At 40.3% G+C, this 18,574-nt stretch overlaps 1 protein-coding gene across 4 annotated transcripts in view; it reads left to right on the top strand.

Annotated features, from left to right (window-relative positions):
* Positions 1 to 18,574, top strand: part of ARHGAP18 (Rho GTPase activating protein 18) — a 98,719-nt gene that overhangs the window by 43,098 nt on the left and 37,047 nt on the right. For all 4 annotated transcript variants that reach the window (XM_052784303.1, XM_052784301.1, XM_052784300.1 and 1 more), the window contains 2 exons: positions 14,615 to 14,814; positions 17,132 to 17,367. In XM_052784303.1, the coding sequence (XP_052640263.1) occupies positions 14,637 to 14,814; positions 17,132 to 17,367 (414 nt within the window). In that variant the 5' untranslated portion in view covers positions 14,615 to 14,636. The remainder of the gene's footprint in view (positions 1 to 14,614; positions 14,815 to 17,131; positions 17,368 to 18,574) is intronic.

Raw genomic sequence — 18,574 nt, 5'->3', positions numbered from 1 at the left:
GTTGTTTCAGGGTGTAGATGTAGGCTGCTCCAAGAAGGGTGCTCAAAGTGCAGTGTCTGCCTCTTGCGAGTTACTGTGAAGGGTGGGGTGGCCTGGAGGTGGTGTCCTTGGGGGCATCCCCCTGGGGTGCTCCGAGGTTGCGCTGCTGTGAAGCCTGTGTGAACAGAGAAGGAATTGGAGCCAAAGAGCGTTACTTTGGTTGGCACTCTTGGGGAAGAGGTGGCTTCAGTGTATTACATCACTGTTTAAAACAATAGCGTGTATACTTGGTAATAAAAGTCATATTTATTCTGAGAGGGCATTGTACAAGTCATTCTAACTGATTTACTTCCAAGTGAGGTGTGACGAAACAGCGAAAAAGGGAAAATGAGGTCAGTTGCCTAGACGGCACAGTCAACGAAAATATCCCTAAATTCCTTACTTTCAAAGATGGAGGAGATCTGAGCACCTCCAGTGAAAACACCTGACAAGGGTGGCAGAAGCTGTAAAGTATATAGAAAATTGAGAAAATAATATAATTTGGGTATACAGGTATTTGTCTGTCTTTGAAAGTCGTCTTTTCATCTTTATGTTAAAATGTGTTGTAAATTTCCTGTTAGTTTCTACTTCCCTTGCCATTGCTCTGTTGACTTACATTGTAGGTTTTAAACCCCTTTGATGCTGACAAGTGTATGATTCCGTATCTATGTCAATCTGTCAGCACTGTATAGTCTTTGTAAACGTAAGGCTTTGTCCCAGGTGCCTTATTTTGGCAAAGGAATTATTCTTTTATCCTCTGAGATAGAATTGGGTACTTATACAATCAAATATTCCTTGTCTCCAAAGAAACTTAAGATTGCAAGTGTGCATTTTCAGTGCAGAAAATATTAAGGCGGCGTTTACTTTTAATACCTCTGGTAGGAAGGGGCTCAACTGCGTCACACTGCCTGAGCTCAAAGGATGTATTTGTCACCCAGCTCAGGCCCAGAGATCTTCAGTCCCTTCATTGCCTCCCCAAAACCGTTGGTATGTGCTGGTTCCCTAATTTTTAGGGTGTGTTAGGGGAGTGCCTCAGAGCTGGAAAGCCAGCAGGGACCTCCCTGGCGTGGTGAGTTGACATGAGGGTTGGGGACAGAGTAGTCAGACAGTGCAGCCTGGGAGCTGGGAGCGAAGGACTTGTGGGGTGCCCTGCAGCTTCTGCTCTGGTGTGCCTCACACGTTGTTCCCCTCGCTGTCTAGAAATGTCTCTGCTCTGTGCACCCAGGTCAGGCCCGTTCAGGCTGTGTTTCCTTCCTCCCTCCCCTTCCCCCCAAATTGTAGGCTTAGGTCACTGTCATAATATGATGTTTTCAAATTAATTAAAATGGAGTTTTTGTATGTGACTTAATATTGCATGCAGCAAATGGTTTTTTTCCCTGTGTACATATGATACTGTATAAAAACATATGGTATTAATTTGTAGAAGATGGGTCTCATAATGGGAGGTACAGATGTCTAGCTTGGGGAGCTTGGTCCTGTAAATAAAAATCATGGATAGTAATACTTCAGAGTGCATAACATTGCTCTTGTTCTTCTGTATGCGGTGTGTGCACATATAGCAAAAGAAAACAGGAATTTTTATTTATAAAAGCATCTGCCTATGGATTGTGCCTTATTTCAGGTTTGATGTGTTATATGCCAAGCACTGTATTTCATTTTCCTTGATTATTATTGGGGTCTGTAATCATAGCTACTTAGTGTTACGAGTAAGTGCTGTTTTTACCCTGTTTACACAAAGGAATATGTCTAAAGTTGAAGTCAGCAATTTAGCCTCTAGATACATGGGGAAAGTTAAAAGAGTACAATGTCATTTTTATTTGCATTTTTTGCTGGCAGTTAACGCTCCACTGAAGTGTTTTGTTTGGGAATGCAGTGTAAGAGTTATGGCTAATATTAGTCATGCAATAATTTTAAAAAGACAGATTGATGTTACTTTATATAACTGATTGACATCTTCCAAAATAGACTGATACCTTTTTAGAACAATAATCATGGAGAACATTATCAGCTGCAAAACCGTAGGTGGCACCTATATGTTGATTTAGAAACTGGTATCTCGCATGTTTTTAACATGCTGGTAAAGAAGGGGGTGTTCGTTAGGAAGGAAAACAAAGGATTTTTCTGAATAATTCCTACTAAGAATTATCATCTAAATCATTTATACATCTAAAAAGTGACAGTGTTTTCCTTTTTTTTTTTACTTACTACCAGCATTTAATGTTTAAATCCCAGAATTCTCACAGTCCCTGCCTGCATCCTCTTTTTGATGAGTGTAATTTAAACTAAAGTTGGTAAGAGCTCTTTTGGTCTTCTGTTTCCGTACTTCTGGAAACAATTTTTTTCTCACTTTACTAGCAGCACATTTTTTTTTCAGCTGCAGAGCAAGTGGTGACTGTCAGCCTTCCCTTTCTGACCAGTCTTGAACATTTCCTCTTGCCCGCTTAAGACATGACGACAGTCTTCCATGACTGTGTTAAGTTTTGATGAACTCGCTGCCCGTGTACCCACATGGAAAGGAGACTGCGTACACCAAAAAAGAATGAGATCTAAGAGTAAAGAACAAAAACATGTAATGCTGTTAGTGGAAATGAGAAACAAGGATTACATGTATAAAATTATGATCAACTAATAATAAAATACATATGGGATGTTTTTTGAGGGTTTGTTTTTATTTTGAACAGTTGTTCCTATTAAATGATTGGTATTTAATTTGCATGTTTTGTTTACTTTTTCTTATTTTCCAGTGTTTGGGTTTTTTCTGTTTTTCCCCCTATTGTTTGGTTTGTATTATGTTCTCTTTGTTTTTCCCCTCTCCTGGAACAAAACAAAACCCCTTTTAAATCCTTACCATTGAAGTTTGTGGTGTTATTTTTTGTATTCAAGTCCTGATGCTCAGACGTTGTGGATAGGTGGCATGGTAGTGAACGCTATGGTAGGTTAGCTTCCAAACTTGCACATGAACTCATCTGTATATTCAGATCGGTAGCTGTACATCTGTATACTTAATTTGTAAGTGAAGGGACATACCTATGCATGCAAGTACCAGTAAAGCTTTGCAGGGAGCTTGGTTGAAAAAAATACACGTTTTTATCTCTTCTCTGCTGATGTTCAGAAAACAGAGGTGGTAGCGAAGGGAGAGAGGGAAGGAGAGAATCTGTGGTCCCGAGTTACTTCCTGCTTGCTTGGTTGTCTACTGACATTTAAAAACTACCAGAAATACAAGGAGGGGAGGGAATATATTAATGTAATTCTGTTTTATTTAGTGGGGTTCCTGCTGGGTCGTAGGACACCACGCCTTTGGAAGTGCTTGTTAGCATATGTAATAGAGAGGGCTGCAGACCGTTCAGTTGTTACACCCCAGGAACAGGTATTTCCCAGGACTATTTGCTTAGAAGAAGGAATTTGGTAGGAAAGGAGACGTTGCAAAGGCTCACGGCTTTAGCAGTTGCCCTTGAAGATAAAAAGTAAGAATTGTGACTGGGTGCCCTTTTCAGTCTCTTTTCTTTTGCTGAGGTGACAATGGAATTTGTTGCTGCCCTCTTTGTGGGGTGGGTCTGTGGGGAGGGCGTGTGAAGCAAACAGCTGGATCAGGGCAGAGCTGCATTGCCCTCCGTCTCTGCCATGGCACACTCTGCCTGGCTTCTACTAGAGGAGTTCCTCAAAAGCAGGTTCGCCTCATGTGCGGAGACACATGCAACGATGTTGTGTTAGCTCCTCTGAGAGAAGGTGAAATCCCAGCGACCACCTTTGAAGCTGGTTGCAAACACCTCCTTCCTCATGCTGAGCCCGAACTAAACCCAGATGGTCCATCCCTTGCAGTATTCTTGAGGCCTCCATCTCTCCTATCCCCTTGCAGTATCCTTGAGGCCTCCCTCTCTCCTACCCCCTTGCCTTCAAGGATGCTTCTTAACAGCATCCTCTCTGACATTTTGCTTCTGAACAGACCTGTATCCCTCAGTATACTTGAGTGCTGGCCCACCTTGCGCAGTGCTGCTCTCCTCAGCCCTTTCTGTTTCCTCCTTGCCCTCTCTCGTCCAGCTTCTGTGAAAGCACCCTTATCTACTTTGTCTTACTGGGTCTTTGTTAGTGGTTTGTTTGGACAATGAAAACAGTTTCCTTGCAAAACGTCTTTAGACTCCTGCACGGATTTCCTTGCCTGCTGTTTGGGAATGCTCAAATTGTTTTACGATTTATTCTGAATGTAAGGATTATACTGTAATAAATTGACTATGAATGCATGCCAATTTCCTTCAAGCATAAACAAAATTACTGAATTGTGCTGTAGGCCTTATATTCGCAAGTAACAGGGTTATAGGTCTAACTAATAGGTCCTTTAACATGGTAAGAGCTAATGTTCTTAGAGAGCTAATTGCTTTTAGAGGCACAGAAGTGACTCCAATATCATTTCATGGCTATAACTGTAACTTTACTAGATAGTCCTGGTATTTCCCAGGATAGCTTAAATCGGGCTTTGTGGCCATGCTTATTTTTTTCCACTGTGAAAAGAAAAATAAATTATTTAAATCTTTCCTCTCTATGCCTCTCAATAATGGAATTACAAATACTGTATCTATTTCACTTCCTGGTTTATTCTCTTTGATATTTGTGGAGCCTGAAGTAATCTCACACAGGCTTTATTCTCTTCTTTGGGAGAAGATTAGTTCCAGCGGTTCTCTTAGAAGATTACAGAAAAAGTGTACTTTTAAAATGTGTATGATGTGTTCAGATATTTTCCCAATAAGCAGCATGAGGGTTGTTACAGAGAACATATTTTGCATACATTTTTGTAATTGATCTGAATTGTAGAGAATGAAAAGAATCAAAGTTGCAGAGGAAAACCTCTGTGTCCATATGAAGCCAGGTGATACAGAAGGCATTTGGAAGGAGTGAGAAAGGCAGATCAACTGACCAAGGGTCAGAGCCAGACATGTGACAAAGGAGATTTGAGTGAGGCCATTCCTTTCCTTATTTTCCTAGCTATGGGCAATATGTTTTCTTTAAAACTAGAGCTTTATACACAATTAGGGTTGTATGTAAGGAAAATATACTGGGTGTCTGTTGAGTTTGGAGACTGACTTCTGTTTTCACTCGTTGGGACCTGAGGTTCTGTAAGCAATTCCAGCTCTTCCATAAGTCTGCACGAGTTGCAAACCTGCTTCTAACGTGATGCCACTTGTGTGATTGTACCTATACAGGTCACCCGGGTTCTCTCGTCCCCTCATTATCCCCTCTGTTGGATTTTGCACTCCCACGAATAGCTGTTTCTCTTTCTAAAATGTATGCTTTTGAACCAGAAATTTCTATGTGTGGGCAAAAAATAGGAATGTGTCTTCAAAGCCTTTGAGAGTCTTCATTCAAGTTGTATGAGAATTAAAAGGGTCAGAACGGCAGGACCTGAGACAAAAAGGTATACTTCATTTTGTCAGTACAGAAGTAAAACCCAAACTGATTTCTTCTGATACTTCTCAGTTTAGCTAATTGTTATAATTTTATTGTAAGTCTGATAAAGTGTGATGTTCTATTTAAAGCTCCAAATCTGAGTCCATGAGACTCACCTTTCTCTAAAAGAAATAAGCAGGCTTCTGTATTTTATTGTTGGAGAATGAAGATAAAAGCATGCACTGAGTTGAACAGCTCAGACGCTGGAATGCAGCAGTCCCCCCAAAACCAAGGAAACACGCTCAGACGCTGGAATGCAGCAGTCCCCCCAAAACCAAGGAAACACAACTGGTGCAGTCATTTTGTGGGGGACAGGCTTCATGGCTGCAGTCATCAATCCTGAATTCTTTCTCGGTTTGTGTGGAGTGGAACAAGATCGCATTTATTCTGAAACAGCCTGGGATGGCATATCGAATAACTCTTTTTGCAAATGTTCAATAGTATATATGTTATGGTTCTAACACTTTTTTTGATAATAAATCATTTCACATCATCAATCATACACAGAGGCCAATGATCTATACCATCATTTTAGATAAGTGTAGAAACTGTGTATCAGTTTACCATAATTATGATTTATCTAATAGGAAGTAGCAATAGGTAGAGTCTAAATGGCTGTGTAGGAACATGAGGTCCTATTAAAGGAAATGTCATGAAATATTTTAATCTTCTTAGAAGTGCTGCATATAGTTCAGGCAGATTAAGTTTTGGCATCGTATGGTGCAGTGGATTAGAATATTAAGTGTAATAGTCTGTGTCATTGCCATAATTTCCTTCCTGTTTTCTTCAGTTACAGGTTGGGGTTGGGAAAGGAGGAAGGTCATGTTCACCAAGATAAAAAAATCTTATGCAAATAGTAATGAGGATGTGGCTGGAAGCAGTACAGTGTGTATATATATATACTTTTTACACTTATATGTATGCTTTTTGGACTTAGAGTCCAGCAGCCCTAACTTTTGCCTGCTTTGCATTTACTATTCATGAAGGAGTTTAAAATGCCAGTTTGTGGGGTTTTCTGGGGTTTGGTTTTTCTGGTTGTTTTTTTGTGGGTTGGTTTTTTGTTTTTTTTAATCTCCAGAGCAGTTTTGAGCAGGTATTAACAGCAGCTGATGGTATTACAAAAAATCCTAAGAGACCTGATTCTCTTTGCTCAGCCTTTTTTATGCTCATTTAGAAAGTGAGTACTGTTTTATATCCTCTCTGCAATCACTTTGTACTCTGTCTTTGGAAGGAGACCAGAGCTTTGCCTCAGTTCTTACTCCTCTGGCTTTTCTTTGGAGCTTAAGGCGGATTTGGGCAAGTTTGATTGCAATTGACATTCAAAATGTCCCATAAGGTCACAGAGCAGCCAAAATAAAACTCTAAGTTGGGAGAGAAGGGGTGCTAAGTGTGTCAGTTCACCAAAAATACTGGAAATTATGTTGATTCATTACTGTTATCTTTGCATGTCCTGTATGACACTCTTGAAAAGTCTGAGTTGCAGGAGAGTTTGCAGTCAGTCATGGAAAGAATAAAGTATAGAAAAGGTAGAAAGGAAAGTGTGCAGTTGTTGCAACGAGTAACAAGATTTAGGAGCTAGAATGAAAAGCAGAAGTACAAGCCCTGACTGAAGTTTCTCTAATGCCTTCTAAAAGTTACAAAGCACTTTGAAAGGGGTGAGAAATATTTTTGCATTTTTCTGGAGACCAGATGTCCAGACTTGGGTCTTGGTAGGTACTGCTCAGGGGTTACCTGCTGCTTGTGAAAGACAGTGATATTGGCTTCTGTTGGACAGGAGGTTTTAGCTATCAATGAAATAGAAAGAATCTTCGTAATATGTTAAGCCATATAAAAAGATGAAGACATTTACATTTAAAAAAATAATTTAACTTCAGTTAGATAGTGTCACTGTGGCTTTATGCAAAATCCAGTTACTTTAGGACAACCTGCTTTGATGGGCACATCAATTACAATTTGATTATTTTTTAACAGAAGACTTCGAAAGATGCTCAAAGCTGCACTGCAAAACACTGGATGCTGTGCAAAGGGGTGGTGTGACAGAAAGAAATTTCTTAAACATTAGGTTGAAACCATTAGAATAAGTGATATGGTAATAAAAATTCTTGATTTAACACATCCTTGGAATCAAGGCCTTGCATTATCTTCGTGTCTGATCTTTGGGATGCAGCTTTGCCTAGAAACTGTGAAAGATCAGGATGCCCTTCTGTAGGTGCCGTGGCTATAGGAAGGTCTGGCAATCACTTCCCAGGCCAGTGTCCCAGCCAAGAACAGGGAGCTCAAGCCAGGAAACTGCTGTAGCCATTAGATTAGAGCTTTCTTGGTTAATTCAGTTAAGAAGTCTTAGCACCTTGCAGTGCTACTTGGCTTTTTGAAAGGAGGGGGGAGGGATGGGGGGAGCTTTGGGCTTAGGAGCTTTACTTATTCCCACACTTCTGTAGCTCAGCCTTCAGGTTGAGAAAGGGGACAGGAGACCACATTGTTTCCCTCTCCTTATCTTTTTAGTTGTTTAGATTCGAAAGGACTTGAGAAGTCCTGTATTTATATTTAAGAGCACAGCATCTCATGGATGTGATTGCATAGTAAATAGTTTTCAAAATGGGCCGCAGTACCCATAGGCATTTTTTAGTTGTTTAAATCTAGTTAGCCGTTGTACAAACTTAAAATTACTTACTCGAATTACTGCTTAACTTTGTAACTCCTATGTCAACAAGATAATTCTGTTTTGAGAGTGCTACTCTATTTATAGCCGCAGTGTTGGAGTCTGTCACAAAGCCACAACAGCAGAGCTTCCTTTTATCTGCCTTGCAGTTGCTATGGGTCAGATCTTGATCTTTAATGCTCTGTGGTCCAATGGTGAAAGACTCCAGACATCTGAGAATTGTTCTTGTTTCTGTCACTGATTTGCACCATGAATTTGGACACCATGCTTCACCTCTCTGGGAAATACCCACCCCCTTTTTTTTTTATCCCCTCTTACAGCCTTTGTGTATCTTGTTTCTCAGGTTGTTAACACACCTAACCATGTGTTGGTATGATGCTCAGAGTCAGTGAGCCCCAGTATCAGCTGAGGTATGGCTGCAATAATACTAATAGCTTTTACGTAAATGGCCAAACATACACTGGCTTTGGGAGTGATAACTCCCTTTGCATGGGCATTTCAGGAGCTGCTGCTGTAATGTAGCTGTAGTCGGGTATGTTTTTGTCATTTTATATAACTCTGGAAGTAAAGTGCTAGTTTATTGGGGTGCCAGAGAGCGTATCTGTAGGGGCTGCAGTGCTCAGGACATTGCAGGTACAAGAGCCCCAATAGCAATGGTTAATGGCCAGGATTACTTAAAGAAGCTTTTAAGGCCGAGCATATGAGGATTGTATTTTCAGTGTACAGCTTAAGGAGGTATAATAGTCCAGTTTGACAAGTAATTATATCACTTGATAATGCAGTGCTTTTTTGCACTGTTCTCAGTGCTGGAAATTGGCTGATACAAACAAATGATTGTGAAACTTTTAGTCTTGTAGAACATTGAATTGGCTTTCAGTTTGGAACCTGTTTAAAGACAATGTTTAAGACTCCCCATAGGCTTTGTTAGGCAGCTGTGGAAAAGGACCATATCTGTTTAACCCCAAAGAGTTGAATCCTAATTGAGGTTAAACCCAGTAATTAATCAGATGGCCTCTTCCCTTGTTCCACTAGTGTCAGTTTTTATTCAGGAAAGATCCAGGCCTGAATATTGAATTCCAAAATTTGGCAAAAGTGGGTGGAAAAAAGGACCCTGTACAGAAATTCCTAATTTGTAGGCAAAAAAGGTGTTTCCTGCTCCTCCTTTTCACCTGTGTTTCATCCATTGTTGCATTGTTTTTCAGGAAGAAGATAACAGATTATAGAGACTGGTATCTTTTTGCTTTACATTCGTACAGTATTTAGTAGCTGGACTTTATCCTCTCCTGGAGTCAGTGAGCTCTCCTGCAATGATCCTGTTAGAGGAGCTCCACTTCTCTTTCAGCAGTGTTAATCTGTTATGTTTGGTTCAACAGTGTATTTATATTCTGTAGTTTTTATGACCATGAACATCCTTGCATTTAGTATTTCTGCCTTTTGGTATATTTACACATCTAATATGTGCATACCCATATATATAGTATATAAGAATACCATACAGTTATGATGTTTGTATAGCGTAGAAGGATCATATTCAGATCCAAAATTAGTGGCTAGCATTATAGAAATGACAAAGATTATCTTCTTCTCATCACTCACTGGTTTAAAACACAACATAGTCCTTAATTCTTGAGTGAGAAAAATGGAAGTAAGGGTAAAACTAGCTTTCTGCATACTGAATTTATTTGAACTGCCACTGAAGGTGCACCTTACTAACTGATTAATCTCTAGCTGCTGTAGTTTACACACGACAAGTATCAGTTATGAACTGCTAAAAAGGCACTGGAACAGACACGGAGATTTAGATTTCACAGGAAGGAAAACAAGGAATAAAGACAACTGGACTACTATAAAGTAACTATCGATGAAATCAAAATCAGGGTGACAGAACCTGAAAAAAATTACATTCTTATGGTGCAAAACAGCAATTAATGTGATGAGTCATATTTTCTTACAGGCTGAGAAAGGACACAGGTGGTCACAAAAGGAGAAGCTTAAGAAAATATTTGTGCACAGTTCTTATCATAGAGTCATAGAATGGTTTGGGTTGGAAGGGACCTTAAAGATCATCTAGTTCCAAACCCCCTGCCATGGGCAGGGACACCGTCCACTAGAAGTACTCTTCCCTTAAGTACTTGCCACAACATGAAGCTCATCAGTGCTTAGTGAAATAACCGAAATCTGGTTTCTTTCCTTGTAAATGTAACAAATGGTATTCATTAAAAGAATTGTTTTTAATGGCTCCCCTTTGGAAGAGCCGGGGTGCTTCGCTTTGCATTCTTGATGTTTCTAATAAATAAATGCATCTCTGGTGGGTGGAACAAGAAGATTAACTGTGGTAAGAGACTGCAATAACTGCATTGAAGAATGGGGTTTATACCTGGGGGCTCAGTTTTGTACTGAGATAAATAGGCAAAAATCTCATTGGCTGCAAAGGGCACTTGTCTGAGTATCAGAGGTCAGAAATGACTGTGTAATTTGGAAATGAGAGTATTGCACTGCTCCCTTTTAAGCTATTTGAAGAGTAAACTATTTACTAATGATTGGAAATAGATGTTAATAAGATTTTAATAGAGTTTGAGAGTGTTGTTAGTGAAGATGTTAATGGAAGTACGAGTTTTCGGGGGGGGGGGAACTGCTGGAGAATAAACTTACCATTTAGTAATCTGAAATGCTAAATGACTAGTGTTTGTTTGAAAATTACTTTAAGTGACTGTTAGCAGTAGCTTACATTTTCTGGGGGAAGAAAAGAGATCTCCTTGAAGATACTTGTGAAATGTAGCTGCGTTTTTTGAATTTTAAATAGAAAAAATGAACACCTAAAAACTTTTAAGAATGTGTTGCAGAAGTAACATATTTTCTGCAACCACAGCAATAGCTTTTTTGTAATGAACTGTGCTTATTTCCTACCGATTAGGTTTTTTTGGAAAGCAGTCTTCTACAAAATTTTAAAGCTTACAGTATGGGGTATTTGAAATACTTTTTTAAGATTTTTTTTTTTATGAGTCTTTCTGTGAATGTGGGATTAATTATTTTTAAAAACATATGTCTCCTCCAGATTTGTTATAATATTATTACTAAGACTGATTGCTTTTCCCCTTCTCTCTTTTTTTTTTTTTCTTGGCCTTAACTTGTTCCCACCTATGCATTTTTATTGTGTGATATGCAACTAGTGCTTACTAAGCATATGTTTGGAGAAGGACTGAATTTAGTGGAAGGTCACAACAGAAATCCCACGTTGTTGGTCTTGTCAACAGGTAATCTAAAAATAAAAATCTTAATTGGCAACCTATTTTTCCCTATGCTGTGAATTTTTTAGTTTATTCTTCTTTTCTCGTCTACACCAACCTTATGGTATCAAGACTGTCCTCATTATCCTCAAAGGGTCTTTCTTGTTTGCGCCTCTTCATGCACAGCGGTTCGTAGGAGTGACAGAGATGAGGATGCCTGGAGCCATCGCTGTGTGGATTATGCACCAAGTACTGCTTCACCGGTGTCTTTCTCTGGTGGGGTATTCAAAGCAAGAAATGTTGAATCAAGTGAAGTGAAAATAAGATCTGACCTGCTCCGTCAGCTAAAGTTTTAGCTGTTGTTCTCTCCCAGCCTGAGCCTCTCTCTGTCCTAGCCCATAGAAATGTGAATTGTGGATGTGGACAAATGCAGGTGGCTTTGAAAGGTTTTGCAGTTCAAACAGAAACTGGGGATTGGGTTTGATCGAGTCCCATGAGGGAAGACCAGGAATTGGTGAGTGGAGCGGGAGCAGTGTGGCAGCGGCCTGTAGCCTTGGCTCCTGAGGAGCAGTTGGGGCTGCCAGCCGTGAATGGGCCTAAAGCAACATGGATTTTGAAGGAGAGATTTGCAGCAGAGTGGTGAGGTTTTTGTGTCAATATTTCTTGGAAGGTTCCCCTGGTCATTCGTGTCCTCCTCTCTCTGAGGGCTTTCATGACGAGAAGTGGCATTAGTGCCCACTCAAAGTTGGGAGTTGCTGTATTGATTCATTAATGAGAGATGGAAAGGTCAGGCCGGGAAGAGCCCCACAAGAAAAGCAGCTTATGTTTGGTCAAGTAGACCAGGCCTGTGCCCGGCGATTGAAGGGTAGGGCGCAGTCTCTGAGAGTTAATGGAGTGTTTTTAATGTACAGCAAATGCTCATAGGACCCTGAAAATGGCCTTGAGTCCTCTGTGCTGAGTATCAGCTGTGCATTTCAGGACACAGACTTCTCTTCCCTGAGACAGGACTTAGTCTGGGGAAGGTAACGAGCTGGCTTTTTTGGAAGGACAGGAGGAGCACTGCCTTGGAAGCATGGCACAGAGCCATGGCCTGCTGCAGCATACCCCACCTCGCCCTACCAGAGCCCCTCAAAGTGCATGGTTTTAATGTATTCAATCTGTTAGTTTTTATCTTTTGCATGGTGTGCTGTGGTGGTTAAATTTCAGCTGAGGTGGGTCAGTGAGAGCAGGTTGTTCCAAAGGTGAAAGGCCACTCAAGAGCTGCTGAGCAGGTCTGCAGGGTTAAACTGAGGGACGATAGGCTGAAATCTGACCTCACTTAGGCTGCAGTTCAAGTGCACAGAGTCTGTGAGAGGGACCCAGTCTGCTCTAAGCACCTGCAGCTGCAGGAAGAGGGAAGCCTGGGCAAGGTCTGGGAAGCCCGACCTGCTTGGCCATGCTCAGCACTAGGGATGCTTCTAATGCAGCGCCATGAACATCCTTCTGCAGTGATTGGTGTTGGATTCACAAGCAGCACAGGTCACACACACAGGACATGCCTGTCAGGAGAAGTTTAAGAACTGAGATAGCTACATGGAGAAATTGTATTTATTAGGTAACATGCACTACTACCAAGATGTTATTGCCATTGATGCAGAAGCTAAATACTCCTTTATATATTTCTTTTCCTGGGCTTTCAAATAAGGGGAGGTTAAGGAATGGTGTTGGGGTGCATATTAGCTTGGTAATTCATTGTCATTTATTAACTTGTACCTGGAGCAGAGAGGCAGGGTGGGTGGAAACTCACAGTCCTTCCATAAGGCTCTTTACCTTTAAAGGCAAAGTCCATACAGTTAGTATTTCTTATCAGAGAATCAAGCATGTATGGTGTGAAAGGATTTGTGACTTGGACACACAAGGGGCTTATCTTCAGAGAGAAAGGTATGGCTTTTTTACTTAGGGGCAGCTAACAAGCGTCAGTTGTCCCAAGATAAAACGTAAGGACGAGGTGCTTTTGTTTTAATTCTAGATAAACTTGCAAAGTCAGCCAAGTGGGAAGATAGAACTTAATTTACTGCATTTACATTGTGATAAATCCACAATGCTTGATCTTTGATATGTTTTTCTCTTGGAATAGGTGATATTTATTACTTAACCGCAAACCATGCCTTCTTTTTTAGAATATGGAAAGAAGTTCAGACATAAAAGACATCTGAAGCTGTTCCTGAAATGTTAAGAACCTACTATTTTTTAATACAAGGAAGAATTTTGATATACTGTCATAATAGTACAGTAACTTAGTTTAGAAGGGGCCACTGGAGATCATCTTGTCCAATCTGCCCCCCACTCAAAGTAGGGCCAACTCTGAAGTTAGATTGGGTTGCTGCTCATGTAATCCACTGATAGTCTGAATCAGTTTGTGGCTTTTGTTTTGGTATATTCGACTGTGAGGATGACCTGTAACTTCAATGACATCATTATAACCTTTGCACTTTTTAAGAGGAATTCTTTGCTAGGCCAGTGGTAATTTTTGCCAGTGACTTAATGAGGTCCAGATGAGACCTAGAGGTTTCGGCTTGTTGGTTTCTTTTTTCTAGTTGCAGCTATACTTAAGATGAAAGATCCCTTTTGAAAGCTGTAGCAACATACATTTGGCAGGGTGAACCAAAACCTAGTAAAATCAAATTATAAAAACGGTAAGCTTTCAGTCAAAGAGGAATCAAGATAGAAACAAATAGTGGCCTTTTATTAAACTCACCAGTTTACTTCCCAAACTGTAACTTCAGTAATTCTACTTTGTCCTTGTCCAGCTGTAATTAAGGTCATAGATACCAGACAAAACATTAATAAAAAATAAAAGGAGAATAGCAAAGGAAAAAAAGTAAGGGTACTGTCAAGCTATAAGAATTTACTCGGGCAGAAAGGCACTTCTGAAAAATTCATTATGAACAGTGATGCTAGGAAGATATGTACCATGAAGTTTCTGGAACTGACTGTTGTGAATTGAATTAGAGGTTTGGTGTAACTAGGATTACTAGAACTTGGATTCATTATTTCATCTTTAATACAGACTCCTGTGCCGTTCCAGATTAGGAGATATGTATAGCAGAAATATTAAATTAAAAATATTATTCCAGATATTAAAAGTAATTTTTAATATCTTGATTTGCTTCTTGACAGTAGTTTGCTTTGATGCTTTGACACAATTCATCACTATCTGCCTTCACAGATATTAATATATCCTGTATCTTAAAATGCTAACCAAGAATTGCTTTTTGGTTTATGTTTAAAGCCGTCGGTCTGGCCAGTATACAATGAACCATGACCATTCCAAGAAGACTCCCGATGGAGCATCATTTGACCGCTCAGGATCCCAGGACTCCTTGGATGAACTGTCTATGGATGACTACTGGAAAGAACTTGAAAACATCCATGAAACAAGAGGAAATAATCATGAGGAACGAGTAGCACTTGTAGTGAAAGAGCCAGATGGTAATGAAATCCGTTCTTGTGAATGATCATCACTTTACTGATTTACAGATTTTTCTTTAAGTCTTATTTCAAGAGATTGCACCCATCAAACACACTTAAATCAAAAAGGAGGTCACTCTGCTGAACATCTACTTTGAAAATTCTGTTGCCTCTGATGCATATTGCCAGAAGCAGGCAGTGCCCTGAAGGAGAATTGTATTGGGGATAAGTAAAAGGCTGTTTTTCCTTTAAATGGTATTTGCAGAACATCAGAAAGGTGCCGGTACTTGCAAATCACAACAATTGAAGCTTTATTTGCAGTTTACTGTTAAACTAACTTACCCTTTCACTCTTTGTGTATGTTGTTCATTATTGTAGCTATTGTGGATAGAAACCTCTCATGCTTTAGAAGACAAGCCAATGATTAACCGGTTTAAGTTTAGTGAGTAACTTTCTATGCTTGTAACTATTGTGGCTGTTCAGTTTTATTATTTTTCCTTCTCAAAAGCATCAATTATGGGCCACTCCTGAGGGCATGATCTTAGAAGAAGTTGGGCAATTTCTTTATTTTTCTTGTCCTGTCAGACAAAAGAGGAGTAATGTCCTTAATTCCACTCTTCTCTCAAAAATTATTTTTTAACGGTGCAGTATCTGCCTCTCTCCCATTCTTACGAGAGGCCCACAGTCTCAGTAAATTACAATGGTGAGTTTTGCATTTTGGTATGGCCTCTACACTAGTGCAAATAACATGCTCCCTTAGCTTTCAAAGGGATTTGCACTTCTGCCTCCCTAGGTGTTTTGAAACATCACTGCTATTTACAAGTGCTCTGAAGAGGGTAGCAACTTGGCCTCTGGAGAAGGCAGCAAGGCTCTGAGCCTGTGTGCCCGAGGAGCAGGGCGTATGATGGAGCTGTGAGGCTTTCTCCAGAGCAGCAGAGCCCATCATTCTGCAGCGCATGAGCTTTTTCTCTTACCCCAGCTCACTGATGCTGCTACACCTTCAGGCTCTGCACTCCAAACCCCACCATTTCGTTTTTTATTTATATATAGCCTTCTTCCCCCTAGTTACTACTCCAGCTTGAGCCACTGACTCTGGCATGAAGCCCAAGTGAGTCAGCACAGTTGAGTTGATCACCTTGAGCAGATGTTGCTCTGCCTCACACCTTGCCTAATGTGCAGCACCTCGCTTGGGTACAAGTACTCCTGAATGTGTGGGACACTGCACCTGGGTGATGGGCCTGCCTGGGCAGGGGCTTGCTTGAGATGCGGCTATGCAAAGGCAAGGCAGGGGAGAGAGGAGATACACCTTGCTCACATCTGCTCTGGAGAATGGGTGTAGCCCTTCTTTCCAGCCCTAATAACAAAATCTAAGAGAGTTTTGTCAGAGGCTCGGGATTTGGCTGCATGGCCATAGCAAAATTCATACTTAAATTTTTGTGTCTGTTTTCTGAACACTGTTAATATTCAGGTGCCACTTGGATATGCACTGGGCACTGTGGGAAACTGCAGTCAATAGTGAAGTTGACATGCCAGCTTTGGAGTAATTTTAGATATCTGGTAAATGGAAATGTTGCTTGAACATTTGAGAGGGTTGTTGGCATTCAGCACAAGCTCAGCTGCTACAGGCAGAACTTAGTGTTTTAAAGAAAGTATCATTAGAGAGATACTGATTTCAGAAGCAGTTTTGCCATCAGTGACAGTATTTAATAGCTTTCTCCTCTTTCATGTGCAGTCATCTGTCAATAAAGGATACCTTATCAGCTATAAGACTAAAGCAACAATTGTTTTGTGGGCTGTCAGCAGGCTGGAGACCATGTCATAAGAACTGATTAAAAAATAGCATTAAGGTGACTCCTGTAGCCTGGTTTGTCCTTCATTAAATTGAGCTAGTGGAGGGCTGTAGGATTAACGTATCAAGAAAAGTGGGCAGAACCATGTCAGTGAGGGAGCTAGGAAGATTGAGGATTGAACTAAAAAGCAATGAAGCAGCAATCATCAGAGGCTTTCAGACTTCCCCATACACATTTATATCCAGGTACATTTATAAAATGGTATATGATTTAATAGAAGTGCTGTAGGTTATTGTAAAGATTGCCCATAGCAATCTGTATCAGAGTAACTGTTTTAAAAGCTTTGACATCATGTTAACCCTTTTGAAGCTCTTTAGAAACAACAGCTTTTTTCCAAGTCATGATAGTCTAAGTAATTGTTCATAATTGTGGATCCCCTTAGTACTTCCCCTGTGAACTGCATTAACTATATCATGCCATTAACATCCAGTGTGCTTAACAGTACTCAGAAGCCAACGTTTATGCCTTTTTCTCTTCACCTTGCTCAGAGGGAGAACTGGAAGAAGAATGGCTGAAGGAGGCAGGTCTGTCAAATCTGTTTGGCGAGAGCTCTGGTGACTCCCTGGAAAGCATGCTGTTTCTGTCCACACTGACCCGAACCCAGAAGGCAGCGGTAGAAAAGCGAGTAGAGACTGTCACACAAACCATGAGGAAAAAAAACAAACAGCACCAGATTCCTGATGTCAGAGATATCTTCAGGCCACAAAATGACTCAAAGGGAAAAGTAAGTTCCTGTTCATCATTTTGTTTGACTCTGGCAGAGAGAAGAGAAGGACATGTAGGGGTGGGGGGAGAGGAGAGGGACACACAGCACAATGCTAGCAGTGGTGGAAAGCATGGCGAATTGTGAGGGGATTTAACTTCCTCCTTCCCCCAACAGCTTCCCCTCCTTTGGCAACTCCTTTCAAATTCAGTAGAGGTGAAATGTAGTGGGGGGAGTTTTTAAGCTCAAATGTATGTTCTGGAGGCACCACTTCCCTTTCACTGTTCTACTTTGCATGTGTTTGCAGAAAGGATATTAACTCCATAAAAGCTTTCCGGGATCTGATTTGGAATTGACTACACCTAAAAATAACAAAATCTAATACCAGAGCAATTTAAAGCAGTATTATTTCCCTTTCAAGTGTGTTATTTCAGTAAAGCACAAGAAATACTCATGTTCCTGTATTTAAGCTACACATTGTAATGTTTGAAAATCACATCACAGTGTTCAGTAGATGTGTTTTGATATTGATGATATCAGTGAGAAGTAATGCAAACAGACAAATGATTGTAGCCATTTAAGGTGTATAAACCAGGTTAGAATATTTATTAAACATAGAAGTAACTGAAAAAAAACCCCAATGCTTTTAAACTTCTCTCCTTGACTGAAATAAAATAATACAAGTGTAGGCCCTCAAACCTATACTGCATTCCTTTCTCCAAAGCAACGTAATTATTCAGAAATCATTGCTTGTGGTTATTCATCTGATCTGTCACAGCAAGCCTGTAGTGAAGTAACTTCTACAACCTCCCTAGGTAACTTGCCTCAGTGCTTTGTTGCTCTTCCATCATTAGAAAGCTTTTTATGTAACGAAAGAGGACTGAAGCCTTCTGCAGCTGTATGAAGTCATTCCAGTTTAATAATAGCCTCTGAAAATCCTGTAACCTCCCTTCACCTGGAGGAAAGCAGGAGGAAAGGTAAAACAATAGCGTTGATGTTTCGCATCAACGCAACAATTGTATTGATGTTTCTGCTACATTTCCTGCCATATTCCCAAAGAGAAGCTAGACTTTTGGTACCTTGATAGCTTCCCAGTCTGCTTCTACTGCTCTGTGAAACAGTAATAATTTTCTGGGCAGTCATGCTATCTTCTTCCACCTCTTGAAGTCCCCGATTTTTAAAAAAAGTAAATATACAGATGTGTGTTGGTAGGAGACATCTTTAAAAT

Source organism: Harpia harpyja, chromosome 4 (assembly GCF_026419915.1).
Source record: "Harpia harpyja isolate bHarHar1 chromosome 4, bHarHar1 primary haplotype, whole genome shotgun sequence".
Lineage (NCBI taxonomy): Eukaryota > Metazoa > Chordata > Aves > Accipitriformes > Accipitridae > Harpia > Harpia harpyja.
Note: the sequence above shows the minus strand (reverse complement) of the source record. Positions and strands in the feature narration are given on the sequence as shown.